The 12,941-nt window shown below is 43.3% G+C and overlaps 1 protein-coding gene across 2 annotated transcripts in view; it reads left to right on the top strand.

The window, feature by feature from the left end:
- LOC124615748 overlaps positions 1-12,941 on the top strand; it is a 107,906-nt gene that overhangs the window by 80,290 nt on the left and 14,675 nt on the right. For both annotated transcript variants that reach the window (XM_047143834.1, XM_047143833.1), the window contains exon 3: positions 2,166-2,347. In XM_047143834.1, coding sequence (XP_046999790.1) covers positions 2,166-2,347 — 182 coding nt within the window. The remainder of the gene's footprint in view (positions 1-2,165; positions 2,348-12,941) is intronic.

Here is a 12,941-nt window from a genome sequence, read left to right as displayed (position 1 = left end):
TTCAGTGCATGTGCACTTTGGACATGATTTTCTTGCCATTAAGTTTATTCATTGCGAAAATGCTAAAGACATTTTTTTGATTTGTTCTGAAGTACAGTATATGTCCACTCTTGTCTTTTATATTGTATATACATTTTTTTATTTTCTGAACTACAGTGCATGTGCACTTATGTTAGGTGTTAATATGTTTTCTACTGAACTTCAGTGCCTGTGCACTTTTCTCATTTTTCAATATGATTTGTATAACCTTTATGATTTCCTGATATGTTCATTAAGTACACTCATGTCACTTGTCAACATAATATTTTTTGCCAGTCTGTTTATTTGTTCTGAATATGCTAAAGAATTTTTTCAGTGCCTGTGCACTTTGTTATCTGTCAAAAAATTTGTATATACATTTTTCTGATTTGCTACTATGTTTTGTATTCACATTTTGTCTTTGTCTGATACATTTTGTACTTAGTGCGTGTGCACAACATTTAAATATTCTGTAAGTTGTAGAATTTTGTTAATTAAAGAAAAATTTTGCCGCGCTTGGCAAGTCCAAATGACTCACCATCGCTGCCAAATTTTTGCCCCCCCCCAGTGGAGGGTTATGAAACACGTATGTAACATAGCAGCGATGGCGAGGCATTGTAGCATCTGTGACCAGAGAGTTTGCGCTTGACCGCGCGAGTGTTGCGAGCGGTTCTCAGTCGGTCAGTCAGTCGTTGCGAGTCTGTCAGTCAGTCGTTGCGAGTCTGTAGCTCTGTCTAGTGGAGGGCAGTACTCTGTCAGTAGTCGTCGCGTGCAGTACGCTAATAGTCGTCATGCAGAGCGGTCGGTCAGTAGTAGCAGTCCAGTGCGGGTGATGTAGGCGGTCGGCAACACTGGTCAAGATGGTGAATAAGGTATACTGTTAATTAATATAATCATTAGATAATGAAAAATTTTATTTATTGTAATTATTGTCCAACAAGTCCCCCAATAATAATTTTTATTTCAAAAGCATTTTTTTCAAAAATTTAATTTTTTATTGAACTAAAGATTTCGTTGCACTTCCCATTTCATTCCACTTCTTTTGAAGAAAAATTTCACTAAAATCACAAAAAAAGAGAATATTATTATTTGCAATGCAGTTCCTCCAAGCGGTGCGCAACAACAAGAGCAGAAATGTGACATCCATTTATTCTGAGGTAAGACTTTAATTCTGATTGTTTTGCACAGGGCCAAAGACCGATATTTCGGTTTAATTGAATTTTCTTGTCACTGAATGGACTTTAATTTTTTGAAGGATTTATATTTGAGTCAGATTGCGAATTTCACATTTTTGTTGCCATTGTCAGTACATTTCATTGTGGGCAGGTTACACTTAGCGCAATGTCCATTAGGATTCATAATTAAATATTGTCATATTTCTTTCTTTCAAATTTTTGTGGGGAGGTTACACTCGGCTCCCATTTCTATTAAGTATTGTCATTTCTTTCTTATAAAATTACGGTGGGGAGGTTACACCTGAAAGAAAGGATATTGCGGAGACATGGCTTAGCCACAGCCTGGGGGATGTTTCCAGAATGAGATTTTCACTCTGCAGCGGAGTGGGCGCTGATATGAAACTTCCTGGCAGATTAAAACTGTGTGCCCGACCGAGACTCGAACTCGGGACCTCATATCAGCGCACACTCCGCTGCAGAGTGAAAATCTCATTCTGGAAACATCCCCAGGCTGTGGCTAAGCCATGTCTCCGCAATATCCTTTCTTTCAGGAGTGCTAGTTCTGCAAGGTTCGCAGGAGAGCTTCTGTAAAGTTTGGTAGGTAGGGGACGAGGTACTGGCAGAAGTAAAGCTGTGAGTACCGGGCGTGAGTCGTGCTTCGATATCTCAGTTGGTAGAGCACTTGCCCGCGAAAGGCAAAAGTCCCGAGTTCGAATCTCGGTCGGGCACACAGTTTTAATCTGCCAGGAAGTTTCATATCATCGCACACTCCGCTGCAGAGTGGAAATCTCATTCTAGGTCAAAGGTTTTTCAACTTTCTCTCTTAATGACCTCAACTGGACTATACACTTCAGTCTTTCTTCTTTAAAGCACTTTATCCTGACTGACGATTTTGTAACACAGGTTACGCTGTCAGACAGTGTGGTCCTCTAAAGGCAAAACGGAGTGGGCACGTGTTAACTCGTCTTGCAGGTCGCCGGCGTGCACCGTTAACCACTCTTCGCGAGGAGGGGCGACGCACGGGTGCTCCGCTGTCGGGGCGCCGGGCAGGCTTCCGCGGCCGGCCGCCTGGCTGCTTGTGGCGCTGCTGTCTGCGCTCGCTGGCGCCACTGCCTGCTGGCTCGCCAACCTATTGGCGCCACCGCCTGGCTGCGGTAAGTATGCCAACAGCGCCGAGTTGTACCACCGACGACAAATACGGTTGCTGTGAAAAACAATTCTCACACATAACCCATCATTCTCCCGCAACACGTTATAAGTTTAGTAGTGCTGTTGGTTCTCTCACATATACAGCAGACCAGGGGGTCTCCAAACTACGGCCCGCGGGACTAAACAGGCCCGCGAGGGCGGGCAAACCGGCCCCGCGTTAGCTGGCCGGACATCCCCGGTATCCGGCCCGCCAGATGTTTGAGGTGGCACCTATACTGCCAACAATTGAGTTTCTAGGCCTATCGCGACCAGTACACCAGGACATCGTCGGACACAATCACGCAACAGAACTATCAAATATATGCTCTGGCTCTGCTACTCGCTACAAGACTACATAACTAAACTTACTGTTGCGCCGCTTGAAATAACAATGCGTTGACATTCTCTACCTCTACGTCTTGTAGTAATAGTGTTGCTAACAATGATTTTGAGATTTCGTTAACGTTGCAGGACGCTTTCGTGAAGAATGTGCAGTGACATACTTTTTTGTCGGTAAAATTCACCAGAATAAAATACGCCTGAATTTCGGTCAGGTACGTTCAGCGATCAAAATTATATAATTAAATAAAAATCGTAGTTCGTTTCAGTGTTAGCTATTGCCAGAACCTTAGATTTTTGCGATTTCATCTTTCCTTTAGCCTTACATTACGGTGATCATGGAGTGCTAGGGTCCTTTAATCCCACTAGGTGGATCTTGACCCTTATGACTTCGTGGAGGAGTCAATGTGGCCCGCGGACTAAAAAGTTTGGAGACCCCTGCTGTAGACTACGGAAATATCTAACGAAATTAAGATACCACCATAGGTGAGAACATCACATCAGAAACTTTGATCCTCATTCAGGTACGAGGGTCACGCCAAAAGAAATGCACCCAATTTTTTTTTTAATCCATCTTTTACCCTACATGTTTCAAAGTTTTACAGTGTGTAGATACATCCTTTAGGAACAATATTTTCATTTCCCCACATAATTTCCATCCCTCTCAACTCCCTTACACCATCTTGGAGCCAGCGCCTGTACACCCGCACGGTAAAATTCTGGACCAACCTGTCGGAGCCACTGTTTGGCACCGTGCACAAGGGAATCATCATCTTCAAACCTTGTTCCACGAAGAGTGTCTTACAGTTTCCCAAAGAGATGATAGTCACATGGAGCCAGGTCAGGACTGTAAGGCGGGTGTTTCAGTGTTGTCCATCCGAGTTTTGTGATCGCTTCCTTGGTTTTTTGACTGACATGTGGCCGTGCATTGTCGTGCAACGGCAAAACATCCTGCTTTTGCCGATGTGGTCGAACACGACTCAGTCGAGCTTGAAGTTTCTTCAGTGTCGTCACATATGCATCATAATTTATGGTGGCTCCACTTGGCATGATGTCCACAAGCAAGAGTCCTTCGGAATCGAAAAACACCGTAGCCATAACTTTTCCAGTAGAAGGTGTCGTTTTGAATTTTTTTTTTTTCTTTATTGAATTTGCATGATGCCACTCCATTGACTGCCTCTTCGTCTCTGATGAGAAATGATGGAGCCATGTTTCAACACCTGTCACAATTCTTCCAAGAAATTCATCTCCACTATTCTCGTACTGTTCCAAAAGTTCCCTGCATACTGTTTTTCTTGTTTCTTTGTGAGCCACTGTCAACATCCTGGGAACGCACCTGGCACAAACCTTTATTAACGCCAACACTTTCAGTATTCTGCAAACACTTCCTTCCCCTATCCCAGCGTAGCGTGACAATTCGTTCACTGCGATGCGTCTGTCAGCAGTCACCAATTTGTGAACTCCCTGCACTTCGGAGTGTGTGCAGTAAGAGGCCTGCCGCTGCGAGGACAATCCTCAATATCGCCGTGCCCGCTTTCATCACGTAACCTGCTTGTCCACCGACTAACTATACTGCCATCGACAGCAGCATCTCCCTACACCTTTTTCAACTTTTTGTGGATATTCCCCACTGTCTCGTTTTCACAGCACAGGAATTCTATGACAGCACGTTGCTTCTGACGAACGTCAAGTGTAGCAGCCATCTTTGAAGACATGGTGTGACGGCGCCACTCACGGGAACAGGTTGAACTAAGTTTGAAAACAAGCGGCAAGGATGTATCCACACACTGTAAAACTTTCACACAAGCAGAATGAAAACTGTATTTAAAAAAAAAATAGTGTGCATTTCTTTTGGAGTGACCCTCGTAGTAAAGCATATCAGAGTTGACCCAAACTATATTATCGTCAACATTGTCAAAAGCTTTCTCTAAGTCTACAAATGCTAAAAACGTAGGTTTGCCTTTCTTTAATTTTACTTCTAAAATGAGTCGTAGAGTCAGTATTGCCTCAGGTGTTCCAACATTTCTACGGAATCCAAACCGATCTTCCCCGAGGTCGGCTTCTATCAGTTTTTCCATTCGTCTGTAAAGAATTCGCGTTAGTATTTCACAGCTGTGACTTATTAAACTGATAGTTCGGTAATTTTCACATCTGTCGACACCTGCTTTATTTGGGATTGGAGTTATTGTATTCTTCTTGAAGTCTGAGGGTATTTCGCCTGTCTCAAACATCTTGCTCACCAGATGGTAGAGTTTTGTCAGGACTGGCTCTCCCAAGGCCGTCAGTAGTTCCAATGGAATGTTGTCTACTCCCAGGGCCTTGTTTCGACTCAGGTCTTTCAGTGCTCTGTCAAACTCTTCACGCATTATCGTATCTCCCATTTCATCTTCATCTACATCCTCTTCCATATCCATAATATTGTCCTCAAGTACATCGCCCTTGTATAAACCCTCTATATAGTCCTTCCACCTTTCTGCTTTCCCTTCTTTGCTTAGAACTGGGTTTCCATCTGAGCTCTTGACATTCATACAAGTGGTTCGCTTTTCTCCAAAGGTCTCTTTAATTATCCTGTAGGCAGTATCTGTCTTACCCCTTGTGAGATAAGCCTCTACATCATTACCTTTGTCCTCTAGCCATCCCTGCTTAGCCATTTTGCACTTCCTGTCGATATCATTGGTTTGAGACGTTTGTATTCTTTTTTGCCTGCTTCATTTACTGAATTTTTATATTTTCTCCTGTCATCAATTAAATTCAGTGTATCTTCTGTTACCCAAGGATTTCTGCTAGCCATCGTCTTTTTACCTACTTGATCCTCTGGTGCCTTCGCTACTTCATCCCTCAGAGCTACCCATTGTTCTTCTACTGTATTTCTTTCCCCCATTACTGTCAATTGTTTCATTATGCTCTCCCTGAAACTCTGTACAACCTCTGGTTCTTTCAATTTATCCAGGTCCCATATCCTTAAATTTCCACTTTCTTGCAGTTTCTTCAGTTTTAATCTACAGTTCATAATCAATAGATTGTGGTCCGAGTCCACATCTGCCCCTGGAAATGTCTTACAATTTAAAACCTGGTTCCTAAATCTCTGTCTTACCATTATATAAGCTATCTGATACCTTCTAGTATCTCCAGGATTCTTCCATGTATACAACCTTCTTTTATGATTCTTGAACCAAGTGTTAGCTATGATTAAGTTATACTCTGTGCAAAATTCTACCAGACGGCTTCCTCTTTCATTTCTTACCTCCAATCCATATTCACCTACTATGTTTTCTTCTCTCTCTTTTCCTACTCTCTAATTCCAGTCACCCATGACTATTAAATTTTCGTCTCCCTTCACTACCTGAATAATTTGTTTTATCTTATCATACATTTCATCAATTTCTTCATCATCTGCAGAGCTAGTTGGCATATAAACTTGTACTACTGTAGTAGGCGTGGGCTTCGTGTCTATGTTGGCCACAGTAATGCGTTCACTATGCTGTTTGTAGTAGCTTACCCGCACTCCTATTTTTTTAGTCATTTTTAAACCTACTCCTGCATTACCCCTATTTGATTTTGTATTTGTAACCCTGTATTCACCTGACCAAAAGTCTTGTCCCTCCTGCCACCGAAGTTCACTAATTCCCACTATATCTAACTTTAACCTATCCATTTCCCTTTTTAAATTTTCTAAACTGCCTGCCCGATTAAGGGATCTGACATTCCACGCTCCGATCCGTAGAACGCCAGTTTTCTTTCTCCTCATAACGACGTCCTCTTGAGTAGTCCCCGCCCGGAGATCCGCATGGGGGACTATTTTACCTCCGAAATATTTTACCCAAAGGACTCCATCATCATTTAACCATACAGTAAAGCTGCATACCCCCGGGAAAAATTACGGCTGTAGTTTCCCCTTGCTTTCAGCCGTTCGCAGCAACAGCACAACAAGGCCGTTTTGGTTATTGTTACAAGGCCAGATCAGTCAATCATCCAGACTGTTGCTCCTGCAACTACTGATAAGGCTGCTGCCCCTCTTCAGGTACCACACGTTTGTCTGGCTTCTCAACAGATACCCCTCTGTTGTGGTTGCACCTACGGTACAGCCATCTGTATCGCTGAGTAATCCCAAATTTACATCCCGCTATTTGTACTTCCTTTGCCTTGCAATGGCTTATTTTCAACTGGCGGTCTACATAATGTATCATTGTTATCTCAGATATACACCTACACATCGGAGTTGTGCATTCATCTTAGAACTACTTAAACCTAACTAACCTAAGGACATCTCAGACATTCATGCCCGCGTCAGGATTCGAACCTGCGACAGTACGAGCAGGACGGTTTCAGACTGAAGCACCTAGAACCGCTCGGCCACAACGGCCGGGAAAGGTTCAAGCATTAGCTCTACACCGACGACATCTGGTGGTGACACCCAAAGTCACCACAAAAATAGGAGGCATTTTTTCGGATCGAACCTTATATATGTAGAGAAAGTGTCTGAGCGTGTTTTGTTTCTTTATGGCAGTAGGAATGACCGCCTCTATAGACGAATGGCAGCCGGCATGGCAGTTGTGCGTATTCCGTCAGTTGAACTGGAGAAAAGACAAAAATATAAAAAAAAATAGAGGTTAGCATCGCTGCCTCTAGGACGGAATGTTCCGGGTTTGATTCCCGCTACCTCCTCAGCTTTTTTATGAGGTGGGGAGGTAGGGAAAAGAGTTGACTCAGCCTCATGAGGTAAGACGAAGAGCCGGTTGATGAAAGAAGCAGCGGCATCGACAGGATTCGTGTACCAGCAATAACAGCTGGAGGAACTGGCGAAATGCTATCACATGCCCCACGATCATAGAACGTTCTTGGTTCAAATGGCTCTGAGCACTATAGGACTCAACTGCTGTGGTCATCAGTCCGCTGGAACTGAGAACTACTTTAACCTAACTAACCTAAGGACATCACACACATCCATGGCCGAGGCAGGATTCGAACCTGCGACCGTAGCTGTCGCGCGGTTCGAGGCTGTAGCGCCTAGAACTGCTTGGCCACTCCGGCCGGTCATAGATCGTTATTCCTACGACCTTATCGGAGGGCGCACGAGGTGGCCAACAGAAACGTTGGAGAGTAAACGAACACGTAGACAGCTTTTGGAAACGTGCACACGACCGGCAGTTTTTTGAGCGAAGATGATTGCACAATTCCGATGTGTAGGTGTATATCAGAGATGACAGTGATACATTATGTAGACCGCCAGTTGGAAATAAGCCATTGCAAGGCAAAGGAGATACAAATAGCGGGATGTAAATTTGGGATTACTTCGGCAATTACCGTACGTCACCACAAGGATCAGTTCATTGTCAATATGATAAAGGATAGCAAAACAATAAATAAATAAAGTTAGAATTATTTCACCTCACTTTAGCTCCACACCATTCCAGTTACCAATCAGTTCCACAAATTCTTCCTCATGTAGCTTTTTCTTTGCGTTACGGTCATGATATTCTGCACTGGAAGTATCACACAAAGGACGTCATCCCTGTATCAATATCCATCGTTAAAGCAACGCATCAGTGCAGTATGACTTCTACACTGACGGTCGTGTGCTTAAGGCTATTTACATGTGTATGTTTCATTGTCGTCACCGACTATGAGATCGGATTGAATCGGTGGGAAAAGTAGATCATCCATGTCTCGTCTTTTTTGTCGGCCCATCTATTTTGTAAGTTGTGTGCATGCCTCTATTAGAGTACTTGATATCTATTACAAGCAACAACATAGTCGGCGATTTACAGTCTGTTGTATGCTCACTCCCTAAAGACAGTAGTCGGCCAGCTGGAACAGGCCTAAGGTCATTAGGAAAGTAAAGAACGTTTCTTTCTGCTGAAATATTTATTTTATATAATTAAACGAAACTAATGTAAGTAAACGAAACTAATATAATTAATCGGAGTCCGCAGCCCGTGGTCGTGCGGTAGCGTTCTAGCTTCCCGCGCCCGGGTTCTCGGGTTCGATTCCCGGCGGGGTCAGGGATTTTCTCTGCCTCGTGATGACTGGGTGTTGTGTGATGTCCGTAGGTTAGTTAGGTTTAATTGGTTCTAAGTTCTAGGGGACTGATGACCGTAGATGTTAAGTCCCATAGTGCTCAGAGCCATTTTTTAATTAATCGGAACTCCTTTTTACCTACAATTTGATACCCAGGCTTCTTTTCTACATAGTCATCGTACAAATTTGGGCACTCATGAGAGGTGATTACATTTACGTTTAGTAGTGAAATGACATAGAATCAGCCACCCACTATAGAAAGTGTTAACACATAATCATTGAAGAGCTTTTGTATATGTAGGTTTGTTGAGATGTCGGCTCATTATAACTGATTACTTATGCTAGAAAGTGATTATGTGGTTTATGTCAGGGATACTGAATACTGTTTCGCGATAATTAAGTGGGTCATTAGGAAAGTAAAGAACGTTTCTTTCTGCTGAAATATTTATTTTATATAATTAAACGAAACTAATATAATTAAACGAAACTAACATAATTAATCGGAACTGCTTTTTACGTACAATCTGATACCCAGGCTTCTTTTCTACGTAGTCATCGTACAAATTTAGGCACTTTTCGTACAGTTTTACCAGTTTTTCTATGTGTTCTGCATACTCAGCTGCAACCAAGTTGTTGAACCGGTGTACAACAGCTTCTTGAAGTCCATCGTCACTCCCGTAGCGTTGGCCACTCATCCAGACTGTATGGCAGGTGGTGAAACATTTCCCACTGGAACCGCCGAAGCAAGTCCTCACTCGCGCTGTGGACGGACGTGAAGGAGGATGACTCCACTGGTTAACAGTCCGCGCCGCGTGTTTTTAACGGAGCGGCGACGTCGATTAAGCGTCTGATAGTAGGCCGCTACATTTATTCCTCACCTTCGAAAAGATAAATGTAATGTAATGTAACCTTTAGGCATTAGTGGGTGAGCAGGACGCCCTTACGATGTCAAAACATCGTAGCCCTACTCTTTCTGGTGCTCAAGTTTCTTTTGTTTTTTTCTTTTCGATGGGAATTGGTATGGGTGGAGGTTATACTTAACAGCCGAACTAAGTTAATAATTGGATCCTTCTACCGACCCCCAGACTCCGATGATATAGTTGCTGAACAGTTCAGAGAAAATTTGAGTCTCGTAACAAATAAATACCCAACTCATACGGTTGTAGTTGGTGGGGACTTAACCTTCCCTCGATATGTTGACAAAAGTACTTGTTCAAAACCGGGGGTAGGCAGAAAACATCTTCCGAGATTGTCCTAAATGCTTTCTCCGAAAATTATTTCGAGCAGTTAGTCCACGAACCCAAGCGAATTATAAACGGTTGCGAAAACACACTTGACCTCTTAGCCACAAACAATCCAGAGCTAATAGAGAGCATCATGACTGATACAGGGATTAGTGATCACAAGGTCGTTGTAGCTAGGCTCAATACCGTTTCTTCCAAATCCACCAGAAACAAACGCAAAACAATTTTATTTAAAAAAGCGGATAAAGTGTCACTAGAAGCCTTCCTAAGAGACAATCTTCATTCCTTCCGAACTTACTATGCAAATGTAGACGAGATGTAGCTCAAATTCAAAGATATAGTAGCAACAGAAATTGAGAGATTCATACCTCATAAATTGGTAAGAGATGGAACTGATCCCCCATGGTGCACAAAAGTCCGAACGCTGTTGCAGAGGCAACGGAAAAAGCATGCGAAGTTCAGAAGACAGGTGGGATTGACGGAGGACATCGAAAGGGTGAAAAAAAGGGCAGCTCGTTTTGTATTATCACGTAATAGGGGAGAGAGTGTGGCAGATGTGATACGCGAGTTGGGATGGAAGTCATTAAAGCAAAGACGTTTATCGTCGCGGCGAGATCTATTTACGAAATTTCAGTCACCAACTTTCTCTTCCGAATGCGAAAATATTTTGTTGAGCCCAACCTACATAGGTAGGAATGATCATGAAAATAAAATAAGAGAAATCAAAGCTCGAACAGAAAGGTTTAAGTGTTCGTTTTTCCCGCGCGCTGTTCGGGGAATGGTAGGGAGACAGTATGATTGTGGTTCGATGAACCCTCTGCCAAGCACTTAAATGTGAATTGCAGAGTAATCATGTAGATGTAGAAGTCGTTGTGGATAGCGAATGATGCCATTCCTTTGCTTGAGACTTTGTTTCTGATGTGAAATGTGATATCCAAGTTTGACAATCTGATTCAAAGCTTCATCACCGTCCTTTTCATAGCGACAGAGGAAGATCAATGCAGTCTGACAAAATTCGAGGCCGGCCGCTGTGGCCGAGCGCTTCTAGGCTCTTCAGTCCGGAACCACGCTGCTGCTACCGTCGCAGGTTCTAATTATGCCTCGGACATGGACGTGTGTGATGTCCTTAGGTTGGTCAGGTTTAAGTAGTTCTAAGTTCTAGGGGACTGATGACCTCAAGTCCCATAGTGCTCAGAGCCATTTGAACCATTTTAACAAAATTCTAGGAACCTGTTTGGCACACACATTCTTATAGCACAGATTTGCACTAACCGTCTCATACAGCACAGGGCTTGAAATGTCTGGAAAGAACGAGCGCAGACCACTAATTACGAAACGCCTATCTTCTTGGATTTTCGTTTCAGTCCTTGCTTTGAGACCGTCACTCACCACCGAGGGCCGACCCTACCGATCTCCGTCGTGAGTAGAGCATTCTTCCGTCCGCCCTTAAGCATGATACACCGCTTCCCAACTGACGCTTCGTTCATCACACTATCGTAAACTTCAGCTGTCTATAAATTTCGACGAGTTGGACTTCTTGCGGGTTTAAATAGTGGACAACACTCCGCATCACACACTTGGCGGGATCGTCAATTTTGTCACACGTGTTATAGCCACACAGTTTACAGTCTCACAGCTAAGCAGTAAGCAGCCGTTTTGGATCGTAGCTGCCGCCAGACTGAAGCGGATGAGTACCTCAGAGTCAGTGGTCTGTCGCAGGTGTTGGTGGGGGAACGCGGTCATGTGTCAAAACAAAACGCTCTTTACTTTCCGAATAAACCTTGTATAAACTACAAGACTAGTTGTTTGGAAACAGAAATATTGATATGTTTCCCAAGAATGATTGTCAATGTACGCGTATAAATTGTTTAAGTAATACAGTGAAATGACAGATTGTAGCTGTTCTTACAGGTCGAATTTCACATAGTTTCCTTTCCCTCGAGCCAAGTTAAGTATTTAAACTTATGCTAGTTCTATTTGTTTTCTCTTCTTATAAAGTGAGAAGGAAATGTTGACGATTGATGGTCACACAGAATGCCGTTAGGTTTGTAAACCCTCGTCGCCAGTTTTGTAAACCCTCGTCGCCAGCTTTGTAAAGGCTTCCTCGCTACTGCTGTGGAGGCTGAGTAGCCACTGTTGTTATATGGTAATCCGAGTTTGTGAATTCGTGAAACGGCTTCTGGTCCAGTACACCGCTAAGACGATTTCTCCCTGCCACAATTACACAGCTGTGCCCCAGGGTAAGGTAACCGCACAGGCGAACAAAGGTTCTACAACACTCCAATAAATTAGTAACAAAGTCACACAAATGAGTTAAAAGGTTTACTTATCTTTGTGACTAGTTGAATAACGAAATTCGCAACACGGCTTTTAATGTAACACAAAACAAGCCCTCAATGGCTAAGTGCAAATAATCGTATGTAAACTTCACAGTGCATAGGAAATGCAGCTTACAACTGCCTGTTCACTTCTAGAGTTCACTTAAACGACGTTCCCTGTCTAAGTCAGACCTGGACGATGATCTATAACGAAGTGGACGAGAGCTGCTCTTCTGGCTTCCGAGTAGGATTCTGTCCTTCGTCGACGACACTGGCGGACTGTAGTCGGCCGGCAACTGGCCGAGGCGAATTCGATATCTTCATCATCAGCGCCGCCCGTGGCGCAGGTGGAACTCGCGCAAGTGGCGATTCCATACCACTGACACCAACTCGCATCTTTGCGCCTGTGGTGCTTTTGCCCTGGCTGTGTCTTGTTCGGGAGACATAGCAGCTATTTACTCACTGGCTGTTAGATAATTATAGATAGAAACCTAGATAGAATAAAAGCAAATACCATTTGTGGGTTAGTCGCATTGTCTGCAGTAATAACGAAAATGAAAATATTACTGGAATTCACAACGAGGATTAGGTAATAGAACGTTTTTGCTCTCACATTTATATATCTTTTTAAAATTATAAGT

This window comes from Schistocerca americana, chromosome 5 (genome assembly GCF_021461395.2).
Source record: "Schistocerca americana isolate TAMUIC-IGC-003095 chromosome 5, iqSchAmer2.1, whole genome shotgun sequence".
NCBI lineage: Eukaryota > Metazoa > Arthropoda > Insecta > Orthoptera > Acrididae > Schistocerca > Schistocerca americana.
This window is presented reverse-complemented; position numbering and strand designations above follow the sequence as displayed.